General features: G+C 36.7%; 1 protein-coding gene across 2 annotated transcripts in view; it reads right to left on the bottom strand.

The window, feature by feature from the left end:
* Positions 1 to 6,301: 6,301 nt before the first annotated feature.
* NDFIP2 (Nedd4 family interacting protein 2) overlaps positions 6,302 to 23,569 on the bottom strand; it is a 45,650-nt gene continuing 28,382 nt past the window's right edge. For both annotated transcript variants that reach the window (XM_038126790.1, XM_038126797.1), the window contains 4 exons: positions 16,150 to 16,274; positions 13,065 to 13,131; positions 9,718 to 9,823; positions 6,302 to 7,839 (listed from right to left, as the gene is read on the bottom strand). In XM_038126790.1, coding sequence (XP_037982718.1) covers positions 9,720 to 9,823; positions 13,065 to 13,131; positions 16,150 to 16,274 — 296 coding nt within the window. In that variant the 3' untranslated portion in view covers positions 6,302 to 7,839; positions 9,718 to 9,719. The remainder of the gene's footprint in view (positions 7,840 to 9,717; positions 9,824 to 13,064; positions 13,132 to 16,149; positions 16,275 to 23,569) is intronic.

The following is a 23,569-nucleotide window of genomic DNA, read 5'->3' as shown; positions in this document are numbered from 1 at the left end:
ATATATATATATGCAGCATGGATGAAGTCAGTTTGCTGCAGGCCTGCTGTATCTGCACAAATGCAAGCTATTCTGCACCACTGGCCTGGATGTCAAGGATCCCTTTCTGCAGCTACACTGCACTGAGTGTCCCAGGCTGCCTCTGAAAATCAATTTAATGCATATCAGCGCTAGTCCCTAACTTTTCCCATCTGGTAAGTGCTGTCTAGCAGCTGAACAGCACTCCTACAGCAGGATTGTTCTTCTTTGTACAAGTATCTAAGTAAAACTCAAAACTGGGGGAGCTCTTGCTGTTACAGAGGAAGGATTCAAGAATCAAATGGAGCTCTAGGCCTCATAGTGCTTGGGTGACCCCTCAAAATCTCAAAATTACTTAAGTAGCAATTAATCCCAAAATAACATCCAGAAAGATTGTTCATAAACTAAGTAAATGAACTGGGAACATGAACATTTTTGACCAGCAGCTTGCTGTGTGGCACTCTTAATGCACCTTGCCAACTCTATCATGGAAACATACAGCCCCCACAAGCCATACCAAAAAGTAGCCTGGCCATGGAAACAGGCTTCTTTGGTCTTTGTAAAGAACTCAGCCACTTTAATCACAAAAATTACCAAAATACTGGGGGAAGGAGTCCCACAGCTCAGTGGTATGTTTTGTGAAAAAATTTTGAAATCTGTGTACTTGCTTCATCATGTCCTGACAATTCTTGGATCAGAAGGGAGCAAACAGCTGATCCTTATTTGCTTATGAAACAAAGTCTGTAGGAAAACAGGATTTCACAAAGCCCAAACCATTCCATTAGAAACACCACAGAGTGAAGCCTATTGCCAAATACAAGGCTGGATCCGGGAGAAACCCAGGGGACTGGCAACTCTGGAAGTTGTGGTATCCTCAGCCACAGGACAGATGTTCCCGAAGGGCAGGAACACTGGAAACCGTGGAAAATTGCACAACTGAATTTCACAGAAAGAAAAGCAATTTTCCTGTAACTGAGGAACTCTTCAGCAAGTCCCAGTGACACCAAAAGCTATTGTTTTCTTAGGCACATTTTTTGAAAGGTACATTTTTTTAAAGGTACTACAAGGTGCAGTTTTAGTCCCAAAATTATAAATGTTGATTCCATTGACTCCAGTTTGGACATACAGCTTTGAGTAGAAAAAAGCATCATTTGAAACTGCAGTTCTTGATCCAGTGACAGAGTAATCCCTGGTAAGTAGCTTAGACTAGATGGCAAATGAATGCAAACTTTTAGGCAAATGAAATTAGATTACATGAGTGCTGTGGCAAGCGATCCAGGCACTTAAACCAACAGTTAGTCGGAAATAGGAATCATGAGAGAATATCCAGATGCCATGTATTGAGGAAGAGGCCTCATGAGGGAGATAATTTCAGGAACAATTAAGATTATTCACAGCATCCAGTGCCCTGAGTGCTACAATGCTTAAACAAGCTGGCAGGAAATAGTAGGAGACCCACAATACTTTTTTCAGTGTTGGAAATGCGAGCAATTCATTAGAGTTTGAACATTCTTTCCCTCCAAATGCCTTCTGCCCTTTGTCACTTGACGGCAGAGCAGTTTTCAGAGCTGCTCAGTAACCTGGGTAACATTTCTCCTCATGGCAGGATTCCCCTGCCAAGAGAGAGCTCGGAGCTCCGGGGTGCTGTGGAAGGAGGCACTGAGCACACCCTTCATCAATACTTGGTCAGTGATGACAACACACGGGGATAATCAAGCACTGGGACAAGTCACCCACGGTGTGTGGGAAATTGTTGTGCTCTGAGGTTTTTAAGGTCCATCTGACAAAGTCTTAAGCAATGTAGTCTGAACTCAGTACCAGTCCTGTTTTGAACAGGAGCTCATACCAGATTACTTCCTGTGGTCCCCTCCCACCTGAATGACTAACTGATTGTGCAGTGAGTGTGGAAACTACAGGTCCAAAGGAAAACAGGTGAGAAGCTGCCCACTCCTGTAAATAACACTCAGATAGGAGCTGGAATTCTTCGGACAGATGACATTTATTCATTATAAATGTAGAAGTAATCCTGAAAGAAGAAATTCAGGCAAACCCATTGTACAGCCAAGCAATACATCTAAACCTGGCTTCATAAAGGAACTTAAACATCAATCTAATATGCATTTCCCACTATCATTAAAAAAGAACTGGTTAATATGGATAGTCAAGATGTGCTGAAGAGAGTGATGCTCATGCCCAACTTGGCCCCAAAGGCAAGTGTTTCAGCCTCACCAAATGTCTTCTACTTGCATTACAACCAGCCACATCAAACCCAAGCTGGCTCCACATAAAAATTTCTGCACCACAATTCCCAACAGTCGTGATGATACTAATCACAGTCTAGGAAACCGAAGATAGCTCTGGATGCAGCTAGATCAGTTGCAAAGGTCTTATTAGCTCAGGATCAGGGAGATTGGGTCACTGTGGTAACTTTTCCAAACTCAAACCTAAAGCCAAGCTCCTAGTATGTTTGCTGTGACTAAACAGATCCAAACAGACTTGAGTGCCAAACAGGACCAGGGCAGGAGTCAGTTCATGGGATTCACCATGAAGATAAGCTGCTTCTGGATAGCTGTGAGTTAACAGTATGGTATCTATCATTTGAAGTGCAAAACAACTCCATACTAATCGGGAGTACAAATAATACTGGACTGAATTCTATGCATTTCACAAGCCCTAAATCTGGATTAAACCACACATGTGATTTGTAATGTGAGCTGTTTAATCACTCATGTAACACAGATGGTCTATAATTAGAAGCTCTGAAAAAGACGGGGAGTGGGACTGAGCTAAACACTTGCACAAGCATTAACACAGTCATGAAAAAAAACCAAGAAAAAATCCAAGGAAATAAGTATGCAAAAAATCACCATTACAATTAACAGTTTAGGGCTGAGATGCAGAAATAATAATCAATCTGCTGAAACTTCTAAAGCAAAACAAAAGCAAACTTCACTAGAATTTTTATTTAAAAAAACCCCACACATCATCTTTTCTCTTGATAACTTAAATGTATACTGCCCACACATAAAATATAGTAGGTCACTTTATAAGCAGGGACCACAGACAGAGATCAAATTCTATATATAGTTCTTATATAGCACAAATGCCATGAGTAAGTCTTTAGAAAAGCCACAGGGAAATAACAAGAAACACCAAAAATGCTGTGACAGCATTTATGAAGTTAGTTGTAGGAAACCTTTAAAGGTTATCTAGTTCAACCACCCCGCAATAAGAAGGAACATCCTCCAACCTGGCCTTAAATGTTTCCATATAGGCCACATTTACCACCTCCCCAGGCAACCTATCCAGTAGTTCAACATCCTCATAATAAAAATTTTCTTTCTTACATTTAGTCTAAATTTAATAGATTTCAGTTTAAAACCATAATCCCTTGTCATATCACAACAGACATTGCTAAAAGTTTTATCCCATCTTTCCTGTAGACCCCCTTTAGGCACTGTAAGGCTGCCATAAGGGGTCCCCAGAGCCTTCTTTTCTCCAGGTTGAACAATACCAATTGTCTCACTCTTTCCACACAGGAAAGCTGCTCCACCCCTCTGATCATTTTGGTGTCCTCCTTCTAGAATCACTCCACCAGGACCATGTCCTCCCTGTGCTGGGACCCCAGAGCAGGATGCAGCACTGCAGGTAGGGTCAGAACAGAGCAGAGCAAAGGGGCATGTCTTGCATCACACATACTTGTCAGATTTAACATCTGCAGCCTGCCTTAAAAATTTTACTGGCTTCATGACATCCCATTGAAGAGTCTGATCATGGAGGTAAAAAGAAAATCCAATCAATCCTTTACCCCAGACATTCCTTAGAACTAACAGCAAGTGCACAAAATTTCAAGTTAATAATTATCATAGGATACCTTCTCCACTCACAAAATCATTAGTTTTCTTTGTAGGGAATTTTTATATCATGAATTATACATGTGCTCACTGTGGGAAGACTGCAAATACCAATTCAACTAAAAGGGCATAATTGGAAGGACACTTTCTTCTGCTGAGTTCTTATTAAGGTCAATAATGTGCAAGGCTAGATATTGCAGAACTGAAGATACTTTTTCACAACCAGCAATGGTGAAAAGTAAAAAAGCTGACAGATTTATCTGGGGGAGTGGAAAGAACAACAACACACAATGGCTTTTGTTTATTTCTTGGGTATACCTCCTTGATCAATTTGATTCTTAAATTCTTGATACTTCATTGCTTTTCAAACTTTCAGATTCACACCTCAAAAACGCATAGCTCTCTAAGAACAAACAAAGTGACTCAGTCTCTAAAAACTGTAACATTCACCATTTAGATGTGTTCATCCTCCATTCACATTAAATGCGAAAATCACAGAAATAAAATAACACTGCAACATAAATAATTTAACATGCTACACAAAAATTTTCACTCCCTGAAAAATGTATTATACTAGACACAATCAATAAGAAATGTTATTGTTCTGGTCTATGTTACCCTTACAGCTGTTGCTGTTACTGAAAAGATAACATTTCTAGTACACAGCAGTTTCTCTTTAAAAAGTGCAAGTTTTATGACTAAAATGCTTATTCCTAAGCAGCCTGTCACAAAATTCACTGACTCTTTCCACCATGCAGTTGAGAGGTCCTGTCAAGATCAGGAACTAGTGTCAATGTGATGCATCACATCCACTTCTGAGATTTTAAAGCGCATTCAGGGAGGGAACACACCTTTTTCAACCCTCAACTTGTGTAGGTACCGCACTAAGCAACAGGGTAAGGAAGGTGGCAGCATCATGAGATTTGTGACAAAATACAAAGTTGAAAATATTGATTTCTTCATGAATATAAATTTCAGCATTGAAAGAGCTGAGTCCATGACATATTATAAAGAAAAAAGGTAAGGATCTCTGGATGGCGGAAAATAACATATATTGCAGAAACAGTAGCCTGGACTCTGCTGTTGCTGGGTAGCTGTGCACATGTTAATCATGTTTCAGCATTATTAGAAATATTTTTTTGCCCTAGCAAGATAAATTTACTTCCATATCAGAGGTTTTTCATCTTTTCTTCAAAAGTTGAGGAAGTTATCTATTGTCATTTCAGGAGATGAATGCTTTTTGCTCAAGTGAACAATGTAAGCAATCACACCAGAGGAACTAAGGCAGAGTATTATGGGAAAACATTCTCAAAAAAATCGGAGAGAGATTAAAAGCTTTCTGATGTTATGATAACACACAAATAAAGCCACTTTTCCTCACCTGTTGTCATCATTCAAAGGGAGGGAAGCAGATACAGAAAGAACAGGGTGTTGAAATCATGTTGAAAGGCATTGCAGGATGAGGACTGTGTCCATACCTTAGGCGAGACAGCGAAGGAAGCTTGGAGGCAATCTCTACTCTGTAAGGGAACTGAAAGCATGAGTGACTGATCATTTCTGAAATGTGTTAGCAGAGTCCCACAGGCTACCTGAATCACATTCAAGATGTCAATCTTCCTGAGGTGTCTACAGCAATAGAAGTAGATGACAAAACTAGAAAAATTTGAGAGCCATCTGCTCAAATAAAGCAGAACTTTCTCTCCTCACCTCCCCTCTTCAGCTGTTTTAGTCTCAAGCTTCAAAGCCTTATTTGCATTCATGCAAAATCTGTTTAGAGTCAACTTCACTGTGATACTGGAGCTTCTCCCCCATACCCCTAAGACACACAGCAAAGCTGGCCAGGTGTCTCTAAACCACAGAGCCAGCTGCTCCAAACCAAGCTCACAGGAAATAGCAAGGAAAATATGCAGCATTTGACACATCTGGAATAGATTGCAAAGTCTTTGAAAATACTGTCCCAGTTCCCTTCCTCCTGGTGATGAGATTTCAGGCTTCCAAACTGATGCATCAACTATAGAGGATTAGATAGCTTGTACCTTTTTAACCCTGCATATTGTTTCTGACCAAATGAGAATTTTTCCAAGGTAGTACACAATGTGTATGAAGCTTCCTATAAAATGTAAGGACCAAACAGAAGTAATTCTACCAGAAGCTGCTACTTAATATGGAAAAATTGATACAGTTGAAAAATAGTGCTAGTTGATTTTGGTAAACATAGAAAATGAAGAAATATTGCCTGCTTTGCATGGTTGCATTAACCCCTTATAAGAAATGTCCTCCCATTTTGTTGCCATAAAACATGAGATGAAAAGGAGCAGGGAGGAGTGGATTTTGCCAAGTAATTTGTCTGTAATTCCATGTTGACACAATTGCTGCAGTGTGCATTTTTCAACATGGAGTACCAAAAAAATCCAAAAAAGCATTAAGTCTTAATTAGCAAAACAAAGCAATGCTTTATTATTCGCTTCTTTTTCATCTGGACAATGAATGCAAAAGAACACAAACAGAAGTTTAGAAGGAAATCCAAATAGGATACTGAACATAATACTTAACTTTCTTCTTCCATAAAAAGCTGAGCAGTAGAGGTGCCCCTAAAGTCACTAACAGTTATCTCTGAAAGATTAGGAAAATGAAAATGTTTACATATGTATATTTTAAACATTATTTATAGATACAAAACTCCATACAGCACTAGCTTAACACAACATAAACCTCACTGTTTTTAACGTTAGTAATAAAAAAACAGAATTCTAATTAAAAGAAAAATGGAGGAAACCATTTGTACATTTTTCCTCAAAGGTGCAACCAACAGCCAATGTATTTTTGCAACTGAGATTCCAGTTGTACAAAGGACTGAGAGATGTCGTCTTCTATTTAAAGAAGAAGCATAAATTTCACAAACTTTAAAAGAAACTACACGTGCATGAACTGCAGACAGTACCCCTTAAAGAGATGATATTTATAAGAACGTAATGGCATACCTTAAATGAATAAAGGGAGACGTAAAACACATTTTCTACTTTCAGAGCTTTAAAACATTTTTTTTTCCCTTCATAGATTACTTCCCAAATTACCTTGCATTTAAACTTGTTTGATCTTATGAAATGGCAATGTATTTATTCTAAACAAGCATTTTAAAGTAGTTGTATGATTTTTTTTGAGAAGCACTCAATGTGGATGGTGTATTTATAGTGACCTCAAGAATGCAAACCTCCAAAATTACATCTACTACTAACTAAACCTTTAATAGCCAATTAACAAAAAAATATGTATATAGCTCTAAGATTAAACAAAATTTAGAGAATATGCTGTTACAAAATATATTTTGACATATTTCCTAAGAAGCAATTAAAACAGTCATTTATGCAGAGTTATTTACAGGGGACTCAAAGTGTATCAGTTTAAGCACAAACCAGTATATTGGACTGAATTCAATAAAATATTGCCGAATATAAGTTTGTGACAAGGAATTTTGGGGTTTAGTAAACTTAAAAATGTTCTATACAATCATTAGATGAATCTAAATTATATAAAAAATCCTGTCTAAGCTGGTTAATCTGAATCATTTAATGCATTTCATTGTACTCAGAAGTTCAGATCACCAAGTCAGTGGTACACACAAGCTGTGAAACGAGTTACCACTCAAATCTTTCAGATACAACAAGCACAGATTAACTGAGTCTGTACCTTATCTATACTTACAGACAGTTTGTTCTTACTTCAATACTATCTTTTTAACAAGCACATATACAAATGTGCTAAAACAAAAGGCAGCAATTATAAATATTTACTAGAATGACCAGAACTGGTACTTGATCATAAGCCATCCTGTCATTCATTTTTGAAGCCATATTTTCATTAATTTGTCTTCTGGTTTTAGTAGTCTTCTATCTTATTAACTTGGAGGGTTAGAGATCATCTGGAAGTTTCACACCAGCATAGGAAAGGAATGTCTGTTCGATGCAGTCTGGAGATAAAGAAAAATTGTACTTCAGTTCATCGCCGTGACTCACCAGAAGCAGTGTTGCTAAGTGACCAGCAAACCTGAACTGCAAGCAAAACAGCAGCCTCCCTACCCCCCCTGTCAGGATGGGAGAAAAACCACAAAAATTTTCTGTTATTTTGTTACTATTTCAGAAGAACACTGAGAATATTTCCAACTGTAGGGGTGTTATTTGTTATTTATTAAAACTAATAATTAGTGTAGAGGAGTCACTTTAGAGGAGCTTACTTGACTATTCAAGAACAAGGACATTTAAATGCGACAGCAATTAATTTGAACTTCTTGTTTCAGTACTTAAGATGCATCAAAAACATAATATTTACGTGTTCATCTCTCTAAACAACCCACAGACCTTATAAGCCCACTACCCACGCATCTCAGTGGTGCTTCCAGGTTAAAAAAAAAAATCAAAGCCACTGAACTCTGATAATACAGCTCATTAATTTCAGTAAGTCCTGAGTTAAACAGTGTTTTGTCCCAATGCAGAATTTTAACTGCAGAAGCACAAGGAATCCCAGACGGCATTATCCTACACTTTCACTATTCTCTTCAAACTACAGTTCTCAAATACCATTTAGTCCTAACAACTCCTTTTTAAAACAGTATTTTTAAACTACTGTACTGAAAGCTAACAGATATTTTCATTCACATATACAAATTTCAGTATTCTGAAGAGGTTACCACAGCACTAAGAAAAGAAGCCATATCTAACTGTTGCAAAAAGGCAATGCTGCTATGTAGTTGCTAATTTATATTGGTTGCTAAAAGGCAATACACACCTCAATTTATTAACTTACTGTGTAATTGGGGGGGGGGGGAAGCACATTTAAAATAAATATTATGTCACAATTACATTAACAGATTTTTTTTCACAATCAAGTGCATATTGTATAGCATACATTCATCATTAGCTGTTTTTAATGTTTATTCATGTCTTAAACTAAAAGAACCATTCCCCCCCCCCATTCAGATAGTGTCTCTGTTTTCAGGCTTTGAAAATGTGTTGCAGGTTAATTCAAATTGATCCTGTGATCAATCCTGGAGAAAATTTATAAAAGTTTTGTTGTTTGGTTTTTTCTTTACAGCAAACATAGTTTCTCAGGTATGTCAAAATACAGTCTTTAAGCATTTTTAGTAAAGTGAAGAGCAATGAAAATGCTGCAATACTTATTTCTAGGCTTAAATTTATCTTGTCGTGCAATTTAAATTTAAAAAAAAGTTGAATGCAAATAAAGACCCCGGTTTAAGTTACATAGTGAAGTCAAATAAATCCACTTAACGGATAAATAGTATTAAAAAAAAAGTGTGGATATGTGCCAGACTGATTAGTCAGCTACCTGAAGGATACATAAAGCACATTGTTGCATACACAATAATCATACTTGTACATGACTGTCTTAATCCAGTCATGTAAAGAGAGACAGTACTCAACTATTGTTTGCATGTTCAGACCCATGTCAATCAGATTTAATATGCAGGCAGATTAGTGCTTCCTAACTTGCTGACGACAGGTTGACTACAAAAGCCAGTTTTTCCAGCACAAAGGACAGTATCCTGACAGCAGCAGATACTGTTTCTTAGGAAAAACATGTTCCTCCTAATTTTTGTTGCTGAACACTAGCTCCAGGGATGACTGGAGGCAATGAGGATGCATTATTTGCTTTCAAGTAAGAAACTTCACACATCTCCAAGCCCATGAAGAATATAAATACAGTATGCATGACAGATGTTCAAAAACCATGCAACATCTACTCCATGATAGAAGTTTGATTATCTATTTCTAATATTTCTTTCTTTTTCATTTTTCTGGGAAAGATAACCTCATCACTAAAAATTGCTTACCTTCAGTACAAGAAAAAAAATCTTGTTCTGTGAGCAGCTGCCATGCTTTCAGACATATTTCTGACTTTAAGATAATTAACAAAGCCTCGAAAGAACAGAAGGAGTCCTGAAAGTGTAGAAAATGCACACAATTAAGTATATTAACATAAATACACACTATCCCACATTATTCTTATTAATATAGTTTTTAAAACGTAGCCTACAAAGTAAATTGAAGTCTTTATTTATCATTCACAAATTCAGCAACTAAGTCAGTTTTCATCTTGTGATGCAAGCAGTCAATTTTATGAAAGGTTTTTTACAAATTTTAGTGATTTTCAGTTCAAGTGTCATCTGCTAAAAAGACTGCTTAAAAATACTTACAAAAATAAAAAAAAATCCTGAAACATAAAAGAATCTGTTTTGCAAATTCTTTTCAAGTAGAACTCTCAAAATAAGTTATCAGAGTCTTAGAAGAGTACCTGGTTCACAAAATGTACCCATAGCAATATGCACAATTAATGTACTGTGAGTCAAAAGAGGGGAAAAAAAAGAAAGTAAGGATTGCAAAAAGCCACTAATGAATTATAGTAGATTAGGACTTGGGATTTAACCATCTATAAAAAAAAACCACCAGTCCAAGAGGAGGAAGAACAATTGTCAAAGAAAATTACTCAACATATGTCAATATTACAGTCTTTGTCATCTCCAAATTTCAAAATCTTTTAAATTATTTACATTTCACCACATTTGAAAGAATATTTCAGCTAAGAGGAAAAAGATGTACACAATAGTCACAGAGAAGTTATATTTGCAATAATGGCACCTTGAAGATATATGCCTATGTGAATATATACATATGCATTAAAAGTCCAAAGGTTCGAATGAAAATCTGAACTGAGGTTTTACAAGTTCAGTAAAGGATTTAATTATTTTCTTTCCTACATGATGTGCTTTTCCTTCCTGCTGTACTGGATGAGCCCTTGATTTTTTCCAATGATCAATTCCTCTCTAAATGCTTTTTGTTTATGATTTTTTTAACTTTCCTTTTGCTTTTTTAAACCAAAGCTTCCTTAGGACATGCACGCAAGCAAAAAAAAAAATACAACAGAGAATACTCTGCTAAGTAGTGGTGGAACTTCACCTAAGCTGGACACATTTCTGTGACTAAGGTGAATTCTGCACAGAGAAGAAAGCAGTAAAATCTTGACTGCAAGTCTGCTACAAAACTTACGACCCAAAAGCTACCAGAGGTAGTCCCCCTTTCAACTGAAAAGAAGCTGAAACAGCAAAATGAGGGCAGGCAGCTCTTTAGGTACTTGACAGAATATTTTCTGCATCATACATGTGGGAAAATCTGTTCAAGCTCAACCCGTATTTTACATTTTTCTGTTAAAGGAAGAAAGAAAAACCATCCCACTTTCCATTGTGTTCCTCAATAAGAAACACTAGTTGACATTAAAATTTAGAATTGTCTCTTTCCAATTTTTTCACTGGTACATGACAGCTCTTTGGAAGTAGACCACGTTGCTCTTCCGTGACGCACAAGCAGAATTTTTCCAGATGTAGAAAGAAGGAAAGCGAGCAGAAATAGATCAATGAACAGCAGAAGAGAGAAGATGGCAGTAGGTGGGCTGAAGGATGTCAAAGGGCTATGCAAAAGAAAGACTCCAACTCATTCACTTCTGGAGAGATGCTGGATGTACTACTTTGTGTGCTCTAACAAAAGGTTATCCAAAACAACAAACACAGATCAGTGTTCCCATGGCATGATAATACTCCTCCATGTCCCACCAAGTAGCTTTTTTAGGTAGACTCCTTCTATGGTGTCCTAGCAATACCATAAAGCCACTTCATCAATTTAAAAATATTGCTGGCATCCTTCATGCAAAGCATACATAAGACAAGGGAATGCTGACTGTCAAGATGAACACTGTATGCCTCAGAGTGCTTTTCATTCCAACTTGAGATTTAAAGAAAAAATAAAAAATCCTCAAACACTTCAGACCAAAAAATAAGGCTTTCCCAAATAAAAGTGAGCTACGTCCTGAATATGTGCAAAAGACTAGTAAAAAGAAAAATGACAGCTTTTTAGGGAGAGCGCTGAGGGAAGAACACTATTTTCATCCTAATGAAAATAGTGGTAAAAAAGGTATCAAACCTCAATTTCAGGCACCACAGGGCTTGGTTTTAATTAAAGACTTATCTGGAGATGTTTGTGCCTGCAAAGAGTCATTTCACCTACTTCAATACAATAACCTCAAACAATATGAAAGCATACAAGGCACCGATGCTGTGAGCTGTTAAACATTTGCAGGTTTTATGTATATCAAGCAACCAAGTGCAACAATGGCAGAGCAAGGCGGGCATTAGGAAGTCTGATGAATGCTACTAAAAGGCAGATAGAGAAATTTTTAGGTAATGTAGTTTAAGACTTTTGACATTTCTTGCAAGATAAATAGTGAGTCACAGTGAAGATCTGAGAGCTGGTCTTTTTTCTTAACTTACTCAACACTTCATTCTAACACTTGCTGTTAGCCGCTTGAATCAATTGACTCAAAGGGAAGAGTGCCACCTACTGAACTAGCAACAGTTTACCATGCTTCCAGAGCTGAAACCAGAAATTAAAATGCATAGCAGCATTCACTTCTGTAAAAGAAAATCATGCCAGATTCCATATCCAAATTACAAAATCCACAGTTGGAGAAAAGTTACAGTGGTTGGGCTTTGGTATACCTTCATTAAAAACAAACATAAGAGCAGAATTTGATGTGCATCAGACTTGAAACACGGGCAGACAGAGCCCTTAAGAGAAAGCTGACATCATGGGACCACTGTGATCAGCAAGCATGAAGCCATTCTCTCATCCTACTGAGCAACTGCTGATGCAGTTTGCATTTCAAAGGACTCAAAAAGGATGTTTTGTGACCTGTGCACAAGACAGCAGACTCCACCTTCCTGGGTTCATTCACAATTCTTAAAATTTAATAATTGACATATAGGTTTATATATCTAAATACTACTTATGCCATAAGGCAAAAGTTTCATTACGCAGTTCTGCAGCCCTAGAACAGTCGAAGCAATTAAAAAAGCACAAGTTACAAGTCTCAGTTTTACACATAATCCCTTATGCAGAACAAAATTTTTTGAGCTGAAGGGTATTTGAATAGTCCACAGTTCACACAATAACACCACTATGGTAACCAATAACCTCATGAATAGTATGGAAATAAAAACAACACACAAAACTATCAGCAGCTAAGGAAAAGCACATAGCTAAACATGTTACAAAACTCTTATTTACAACTACATGATTAATCTTTGAGTACTTCCACATCAAAACAGAAATGAATTCAATTACCACTTACCAAGTACAAGAAATATCCACCAAAGCCAGTACTGTCCATTGAAATATCCAGTAAAATAATCTGAAAACTGAAATTCATACAGGAGGCTTAGCTGCAGTAAGATAGATGACTAAGACATGTTTAATGCACTATGCAAATAAAGCATGGAGGAAAGAGCAAGTAAAAATAAAAATAATGTATCCTAATGAAATGCAAAACTAGTATATGTACAGCAGTCTAATACACAAATAAAATACTTCTATTGTCAGTTGGTCTGCAGTTAGGTAATTAAAAATCTCTAACAAATACTTGTGTGTACCCATATAATATATATATATGAAAACACCATTGTATTACTTGCCAGTAACCTGACATTTTTTATTATAATGAGTCACCACTTGTTGATTTTCCCTTTTCCCCTCAGTGCCTGCCATCCCAAACACATTATAGCAGCCTGCTGCTTTAGATATTAACACGAAAAGCCACATTAGTTTAATCTTATCAGACAGGGATGTTCTGCTGACCCTACAAAAGGGGAGCTTTTGACCTTCTGTATACCCCCTACTGTTAATCGCTGCCATGAATACCAGCCCCATAAAGACCCCCAACTCATTAAAGTCTTTTCATTTTCAAACCAGCATTCAGTTCCCAGCAGTGAGCTGAACGCAACTAAATGAACCTTGAAGTGCCATTTCAACTGTTCCTGCCAGTGACCAAGGCAGACAGTTTTGTCCTCCCTGTGATGTGGGAGGCAGCTGGAGGGCAGGGTGTGATCGTACTGGAGACAGGTATCTGTGCCTTTACCAGACTCCAGACTTCATGCTTCACTGATAAAAAGGCTAATCAAATGTCTCCAAGACCCCTCCAAAAAGTAGAAATGGGGAGATGAGTGGAGAGTTGCCAGAAGGAGTAAAATAACCTACTCAGCAGCTCTGCACACTTTCCGTACACTTCTACCCTGCTATCATTCATTATGTTTACTGCATCCTGACTTTAGTGCTTAGTGCTTCCCATTTGCCCTTTTTAGGACATTTCAGTATATCAACCAAGAAGTAATGGGGGGGAAATAAAAAACCCCGAACAAACAAAAGAATCCCCACAAAAACAACAAAACAAAGAAACCCAACAAAAAACACCCCAACCAAACAAAAGACACAGGGCCACATATGCAACCAGATGAAAATCTAAAGATATATAAAGAACTGTAGATAAAGCTGGCTTTTTTCTTCAATTAATCCACATGTTTGCTCCAGAATAAAGCCAGATTATATGAACTCTTTGAGGGTTTAATCTTACATAAGTATATAAGAGTATACTTATATAAGAGTATGAGTATTCATTTCTATCATCAATCAAAGAAAAATAGCAAGAAACAGAATTGCTAAGTTGAACTAAAGAATTGGTATTCACATTATCTATATATAAACACTCGATTCCTAGGATTTTGACACACACTGACATTGATCCCATCTCACTTGTTAGTCAGTATTTTCAATTCTCTAAGCATTATATGTGTGTGCTTATAAATATATATTTATATACATACACACATAAACATATCAATATAGTTTTTCAATAGTTACAATTTCATTTAATTGGAAAGAAGATTCACTAAAACCAACAATCAAACACTTGCCCATGTGCACTGCTCTCCTCTTCTACTCTCCATGGACAGAATCAGCCATGGCTGCAGAATCTCCCCAATAGTAAAATTGTGCTTTTGTTCCCCCTACCCTTCCTTCTCCCCAGTAAAAACTGATACAGATCAAGCCTACATGAATCAGGCTGTCCAGACACTAAAAAGTTTTGTACTACTGACCCTGAGTGAAAAAGAGTGACACAAGCCTTTGGAAGAGCTTGAAAGAAAAGGACAGAACAATTTGGTGCACACAAGCCTGCTTGTGTGTTACCATTAAAATGACTGTCAACACACACCTCACAAGCTTTCTGCTCTTGTCTCTAGGAAGGGAGACAATAGAGGAACATGATGATCTTCATTATGAAAAACTCCACTCCTGAGGTCTTGGAATTGGCCAGCTCTAATACTTCTGAATTAGAATTATATTACATACAATAATTGTAGTGTAGAACACAGTAATTCTACGAGGTAGTTTAGCATATATTAATTTGTATATTTTTATTGAGCACATTTTCCAACAGAGAGGAATAATGAAACTGACATAATGAGCAATTTCTGCCCTCTGCTCAGTATGCCTTAAGGGAAGCTGAAAATATCCCAAATGAATGCATAGTTGAAAAATTTATGTCTTCTCTCTCCATTAAGATAAATTCCATCCCAGCCCCTGAATTCCAACAAATACACCAGAATCACATCTGGTCCAGCACCATTTCCCTGCTCTGAACAAGCAAAAAGGAAATTTAAAAAAAGCTCTAAGAAGGATGCTGTACATGAACAGGAAGGACCACGCTATCTTTCAACAATTTTTTTACTATCATGCTAAGCCTAAATCAAGTTACTAACACACAGAGAGGAAAAAAAATTTAAAAAAAGGTTATTGATGGCAGAATATGAAAGATATGTAAGTTATCCAAGATCTTTTACTTCATTAAAAGGGATGGGATTTTAAATGTTGTGTCGTACAAATAAGCCGAATTCAAGTTCAGAAAGCACCATTACATTTCATCTAACATCCACTTAGCTAAGTAACTTGCATTCAGCTACAGTGCCTTTTGAAAAAGTATCTAGCTTTGCAGTGAAAACATCAAGAATCAAGCATTTAAGATTGTAAAAATGTGACTAACTTCATATTTAAGTTGGACTTGATCCCATATGTATCTTACAAGGAAGAAATGCTTTCTTATATTCCCTTCCCAACAGGCTAAGACATCTATAAATCTTTTATACATGACACTATAATACCAGTGATATTTTAGGTACTTGCTCCACTTCTTCTGTAGACTTTTAAATACTTGTACAAGGAATGAGTCACTTAGCATTTATTTTAGTGGAAATGTGAACATCAAATGCTATGTCAGGTAAAAAAAAAAGAAAAAATACTGGGTTTCAATTCCCTTATTAAATCCTTGAATAAATTGTTATGGGTTTGTTCTACAGAGTCTGTACCGTGTGAATCAAGAAACATACCCGTACAATGAGAATCCATTTGATCAGGGAGAGACCAAATCCACAGATTGCACCATACCTTCCTGCTATGGTATTTGTTATACAGAAGGATAAACAAAATCCAATCCAGTTGAAAATAAACGCCACTATAAAATAAAAGAAACAGTAGCTTCTGTTAATCTGTATAGCTAAGCAAACAGACTGAACAGTAATTTCACTTTTAAACTACTAAGGACATGCTTACACAGTCAGTTAATTCTCTTCCGGTAATTCAGGCTTTCAGAAATTGACTTTGAACCCAGACATTCCCCATGGTATAGTCACTTAATGACAAAGCAAATGGTAAACAGGCTGGAACCTACTACTTTACACAAGAGAAAATTCCAACATAAAAGAAAGTATTATACCGCAATAGACACCTAACCAGATTATACTGGACATGAAAAGTAAATTCACAAAAAGGACTATAACATGCAAGATTTGGATTAAAACAAAGAAGAAGAACCCTTTCTACACCTTTATAACCAAAAATATAGTTACATGCACACATATGTGCATGTATCAAGGCTGCAATATTCAGCTTCATCCAGTTTGGATCGAACAGAATAAAAGTATCCACTCTTGTTCCAAAAAACTTAGTGTAGAAATGAAGGTAAATTGAGAAGCTGAGGTTTCATGGGTCTCTTTTAGATCTATATTCATAAGACATAAGAAGCCTTGTAAGCTTTACACAGAAGTTAAAAAAAAATCAATGAACAAAAAGGACATTGAGGATAATTACCACTATTGCTTCAATTAACACTTCTACACAACCCCCAGTTTAACAATTTAAAGTTTCATATCTGCATATGTACTTGGCAATCAGCATCATTATCTGTATTGACTTCAGGTTGCATGCATTACATCAGAGTGTGAGAATTCACAATTAGGGGAATGGCCCAGCTTGGGCATCAGTGAGGGCATCCAAAAAGAAAACCAACAACAGAAGAGCTGGAGGAACTGCTAGAGGAAGGTAACTCAGGAATTCTGGAGAGAACATGACAGTGGAAAATTGAAAACATTAGGGAACTCCACAGTAAACAAGAATCACAGAGGACAGAAAAGAGGAATGGAAGAGGGGCAGCATGGAACAAAACCCCTGCCAACAAATCCTCAGTGTTTAAAATCCCAAACTTAGCTACATAAAATTCAGACATTAAATTGTCACAGGAAAAATGAGTCTGCCTCTTCAGTTAAAGTTTGAACATACAACTAGGAACAGAAAACTGCTCAGTAGTTTTCCTTAATTAAAGCATTTTAAAATACTATCTATAAAAATCCACTATTTTTATACTTTAAAACTTTCTTACAATTCTTCTAATAATCCACATGAAGATGCAATGATATGCTCACAAATGCAAAATTAAGTCTGTGAAACTGCAGCAGGATTCCATGAACTTTAAACACACTGAAGTTCCAAAAGTTTTGGAGGACTTCACATCAAAATAGTCATTTCATACAAGTGGGAAAACATCTTGCATTGGTCAGAGACATGGGTAACAGATGGTGGCAACAAGAATTCTTACGTTTATACAAATTACTAATCTAAAAGGACCCCAAAAAACAAAATTAAAAAAAAAAACAAACACAACTTTGAGCAGATGCTGATCCAAACTGGCATATGCAGAGTAAATAAACAAAATCAATCCAACCCCTGCTAAAAAAACCCTATACAACAATATTGTGACCCCAACATGTACCTATTTTTCCAAGACACATTTACATTTGAGAGAGCCTAGATAAATTGTTTTGAATTCCCTATTTTAAGCAAGCTCTCCAAACCCACCATCTTTTAACAGTAACAGATTTCAAAAGCACCTTATTCAATGCATTCTCTGATCATGCCTCAGTGTAAGAGCTCACTACTCTTTCTCCCCACTGCTCAAGCTACCAAGGGTGACTTTGATTATGGTTAGGTATACCTAAAGACGGGTATCTCGAAAAGGACACAAGATTCATATGTTTCTAATGGTCTATGAGCACTAGAAAAATTCTCAAATATGTACAATTTTAATAGATTTTTTTTGTTAATGACCTCAACTCATTCGTAAATGCATTATAAAAATTAGAGAATTACCAGTCATAAATACAGGAGGGGAAAAAATTAGCTTTCCATAATTAAAGAGGAGCACTGACAATTTTACCCTACTTTCAACTTGAACTAAAGGAATATTCAAAATAGAATACATAAGTCACTGCGTAAGTATTTGATGGATGTTTAACATCAAGGTATTTGCCCAACTCTTGAAAGTGAAGGCATCAGCATGTTCCAGTCTTGTTCACAGTAGGGGTTTTTTTTCCTCTGTAATCAGGCTGCTGTTCCATCAAGTTACATAAGTAGCTAATATAAGCAGAAAAGACAAACCTTATAGAAGCTGTAAACTATACAAGTTCACGCATTCCAATAAAACTGAAGTACATACAGAAGAAAAATCTCATTATTTAAGTTTTTATCTGCAACCATTTGCTAAAAAACTTGTACAGTCAGGACCTAATCAAAAACCTGTTTTCATCAGTACAAGCAAGCAACATGTTACTTTCACTGCTCTAAAACACAGGCAGTCAGGGAGATTCTCCCAACACTGCCTTGGTGTTGCATCATTTTAACAAACTTAAGAAAGGCAACTATAACGCCTAGATATTTTCCATATTTCCCATTACTTCTCTCTTACATCCCATGCCCCACCACTACTTTGAAAATCATTCTCCTTGTTTCATTCTGGTTACAAAATACAATATTTGCTTTCAGAAATGCATCTTCTGAGCAGACTGCAATTCCTTCCAATTGCTTTTCTCTACATTGAGATCAGCCTCATTTGCCCATCTGTACATCGTTTTCCATCATGTGCATCCATGTGCATCTTCCCTCAGCCATGCAAGCTCAGAGCTTTACAGCTTACACTGCATCTGGTAAGAGTTACTGCAGTTAATTCTTGTATACTTTCCGTCTCAACTTATTACTGCAATGGAAGTTCTTCATAATTTTCATCCCTATATTGTCATAGAGAAGCCACAGCACAAGCTCCCCCATCAAGCTGAGGGAGAAAATAAACTGGTAGGGGGAGTGACCAGTAAAAGGAATTATGCACTAATTTCTCTAGAATTACCAACTTCCTTCTTTAGCTACTGGAGACAAGTAAGTCGTTGCGCAAGTTCCTTGCTGTAACAAATGCTATCCTCCACTATTTTTCTGCATCCACTCACTTTGTGAAATGTAAATGACACTGCTCAGCTGGCAAGAGATGACCTCATCCATCATACATCAGCTTCCATGACATTCCTGCACAGACAATGTACCTGCCATGACACTAATAACATGCTATCATAAGGAAAGCCATTCCTAAAACTGAGAGGGAAAAATCTGGTGAGCTGATACAACCACATCATGACCCTAAAAAAGAATTCTTAACTTCTGCTTGCCCATTTTATTCATGCAGCCAGATTCTGTGTGCATCCTGTAGATCTCCACAGCAAATTAAACCGCTGTGCAACAAGAATTGTTTTCTATCCCAAAAGTGATTACAGGCCTACTTGAGCCCAACTTTTTGTTAACACATTTCAGACATTTAGACTGAACTCATGCTGACTGCGCTGGCACCATTATTTCAGTATCTACTTTTAATACTCTAGCACCATTCAGAGAAGTGAGACCAATGAAAGTATGGCTTTTGAATTTTATAATTCCTGAGGTGATTACAAAAGGAAAAAGTCAATATAAATGAAATTCACATATGAAGAATAGAAACATTAGCATTATCTCCTCATGACAACAAAACTTATAATGGTCCACATAAGAAATGGGTTTTTGGGAGGAGGAAGGCTGGACTAAAGGTCTTTTTTAATAAAGAGTGTTTGTGATCCAGTGCAGTCCCTACATTTATGCTGTATTTCTCCTTAAGGTTTTCAGTAAAATAATCCCAGCCAAAGCACAAAGCACAAGACTTTTGAGTTGTACATATTGAAATACATCAGATGAAACAATGACAAGCACATTACATTGTGATTTTCCTCAGTACTTCACCTGCTGATCTTTTTTACTTATTTTCCACAACTACACATTAATCACTTGTTTTAAGTTTATAAATATCATGAAAAGAAGCCAGTAAAACTGATCTGAAACTTTATGTTCCAAATTTTAGCCATGACTCAAGCCTGTAAAAAGATTATAATGGCAACTACATATACAAAAAGCAACTTTTGCTCAGTTATAGCCTTTATTCCACTGTATGTTTGTTCAATTACTTACTACGTTAATATATAGCAAACACCAAAGAGTTTAATGCTTTATACCAGGCCTAGACTTACTAAGCATACTGCAATAATAAATAACTCTCTCCAGGTCTTCATAGCACTAGGAATTGTTCTTCCCACTCCTGCATACAATTTGTTCCATTCTTTAACTGGGATATATATCTTTGTTCCATACTGAGGGCTCAGTTACAGACTGATGATGATCACTAGAAGTGTTGGCTGTCAGCTCCCACAGAAAATTGGTAACTTTTTTCCTTAGTGATTAATGTTCAGAAATATTCCTCGGCAATTTATTTCTATTTCTCCATTACTCTTGTTGCTATGCTTTTCTTACTACCCAACTAGAAGCTTCCTCCTTCCAATTGTTTTGTATTATATCTAAAGCACACAGAAAACCTATGTAAGTCAAACTGTTTCTACAGTAAGAAAGAAGTTAGGTGACTGCGTATGAAGGTCAGTCAGCCTCCCCTAATAACCAGAGAGAAATAAGAATTCAAAACAGTTTCCCTATCTCTCAACATTTAAAATTTTAATAAAGTAACTTCCCCTCACCTTCTGTTGCATGACTAAGGGAAACCTGCATAACATTTGTGATATAGATATGCAGAAGTCAGGTTTCCTAAAGTTACACAGAGGAAGCATCCCTTGGGAACTTCAGCCATCCTTCCCACTCCTCAGGAAGCAAACACAAGACTGTGCTCACCCTGAGCTTGTGCTACAACTCTGCCTTCCAACCTAGGCCCTCTTGAAACCCCCAAAGTAGGTATCCCAACTTGTGTGCAGTTTATTGACAGTTTGAGACAATTAACAGGTTTGAAAACTGTATGAACATTAATTTACAAAACTTTGGTATCGTTATTTTCTGTTCCAGTATAGTGTCTAGGACACTTTGTACATTTGCATTTCCCTATAAAACCAGGTTTTATTGCTGTGAGTTTCATACAGCGCTTAAATCACCTAGATGTTCAAAAAGATCAGATTTCTGTATGAAAATTTAAGATCTGGTTGTACTACTGAACACTTTTCTCCATTTTTATCTCCTTATTAACCTATCTGTGAAGTTCAAATTCATTTTTCCTATGCTGTAGGGACAACCCAAAACTCCCTTACACAGTTTCAAAGAATTCAGATAAGCTCCACAATTCCTCTTGGGATCCACACGAAAAAAGGTTGGTTCTAAAGCATTCCTTAAATATAAAGGAAAACCATATAAACCTTTTAATAACGTGCAAAAGGATCTCCTTCAGACACTATACCAGTATGAGTTTATCAGATGTAATTCAAAAGACTTCCACAACAGGCAGATTAAGCATGAAAACCAAACCCTTTGTTCATGACAGTTACTTGCTCTATCACAATGACAGCTGTGTTCAAATTGGAAAGATACAGCTCACAAATTCCTCCTTTTGGTTGAGCAGACAAAAAAAATACTCTGAGAAACTCACTTACTAACTTCCTCTGGCATTCTAAAAAATTTCTACCATGCTGTAGAAGGCATTTAAAAATACAAAATAGGAAAAAAAAACCAAACAAATGAAGTGGTCTGATAGCATTTTTTTTCTATTTTGCATTCATAGCAAAATGAATATTCACTTATATATTCGTTTCCCTCAAAATAAGAAGCTGACAGACACCAGTCCCAACCACTGGAGAGCAGATTCTTAGCTCACCAATATAATCACAGACTAAGGGCAACAAAATTTCCTGAAACATCATTTTACCATATATTAGAAATAAAATGGATTGCTTTTCAATGTTTTTTCACCAAGTTTCTGGATCAAGCCAAAAAATCCAGCTCTTCATGCAAAGAACTTCACTTCTTTAGTGTGTATTGTCTTATTCTGTTTCGTCCTGCTAAACAGATCAACACTTTATAACTTTGATGGGAAACAGGTCTGTACCCAGCATGCAGCAGCTCCTAAAACAATCGAAACCCCTCAACAAACAGATCTGGCCACTAGATGGCCTGGAGACAGCAATTTTATGCAACGTGGGCAGCTACCACTAGATGGTGGATACATATCGCTATGGCACTGCAATATGCAGGTAAGCTCAATATAAAGTTGATTTTGCTACACTTCACTTGCATAAAATGAAATTAAAGAATTCTAACTTACTCTTATACTTAAAACAAAGCTATCTGCCCCTGCTGTCATCCCCAAGATCTTCCAATGCTGTACTTGATAGTCAGGGAGAAAGTGGGAGAGCATATCTGGAAGAAGACATTTGTGCACTCTCCTTTCACTAGAGAGCGGTTCCTGATACAGTTTTCTTGCATTTTAACTGTTAGGGAGTTTATTTGAGGCTTTCTGTGATCTGCCACCTCTACTTTCAGCATTTAAAGATATCCCACTCTGGGGAAAAACCCATAAGATAGCCTTATTGTAAATTTCATTTTAATTGCTGCTCTCCTAAATCTACATACATCAACTTCCTGAAGACTTCTATCTACTTACTGGACAAATGTGAATATACAACCCACATATAAAGTATACCCTCATTATGTTAAGCTCATTTTAAATTTAATTTGCCAATTTCCTAAGAAAAACTACTAAAAACTAACATTTCAGGTCTATTACTATTTACAACTGGTTTTGTGAACTCCTCATACTACGAGCACAAACAGCAAGTAAAGTTTATCAATTTCCCTGTGTAACCAGTATCCATAATAACCAACACATTCCAATTAAACACACACTTGCATAAATATCTTACAATGTGTATGCACTCATTTTATGCATTTCCTTCATAGGTAATGCAAAGTTTGCAATAAAATAATCTCAGAACAATCATGAAGAATTATGATCTACAGAGTATTTTTGTCCAATGTGTAAGAGTACTGCTCTGTGCAGTCAGACTCAGCTAAATACCTATCTGAAGAGAAGGTTGCCAATTTATCCAAGTACATACTTGCATTCTTGAAGGTGGACACCAGGTTCCGGGAATGCAATTTTGGACATCTGTGACTTAAAGGACTCAAGACATATTAAAGCCAACAATCCCCTTGGCCTCCTAGTGCAGTGCTAATGAAGGCCTGAACCAGAATTTAAAAGGAAGAACAAGTTCACACAATAAAGGATCTAAATAGGTTAAATACAAAAAGTTATAGAACATATAAAAGGGAGAGGAAAATAAAGCGAAAAAGAAAAAT

Source organism: Motacilla alba, chromosome 1 (genome assembly GCF_015832195.1).
Source record: "Motacilla alba alba isolate MOTALB_02 chromosome 1, Motacilla_alba_V1.0_pri, whole genome shotgun sequence".
Taxonomy (NCBI): Eukaryota; Metazoa; Chordata; class Aves; order Passeriformes; family Motacillidae; genus Motacilla; species Motacilla alba.
Note: the sequence above shows the minus strand (reverse complement) of the source record. Positions and strands in the feature narration are given on the sequence as shown.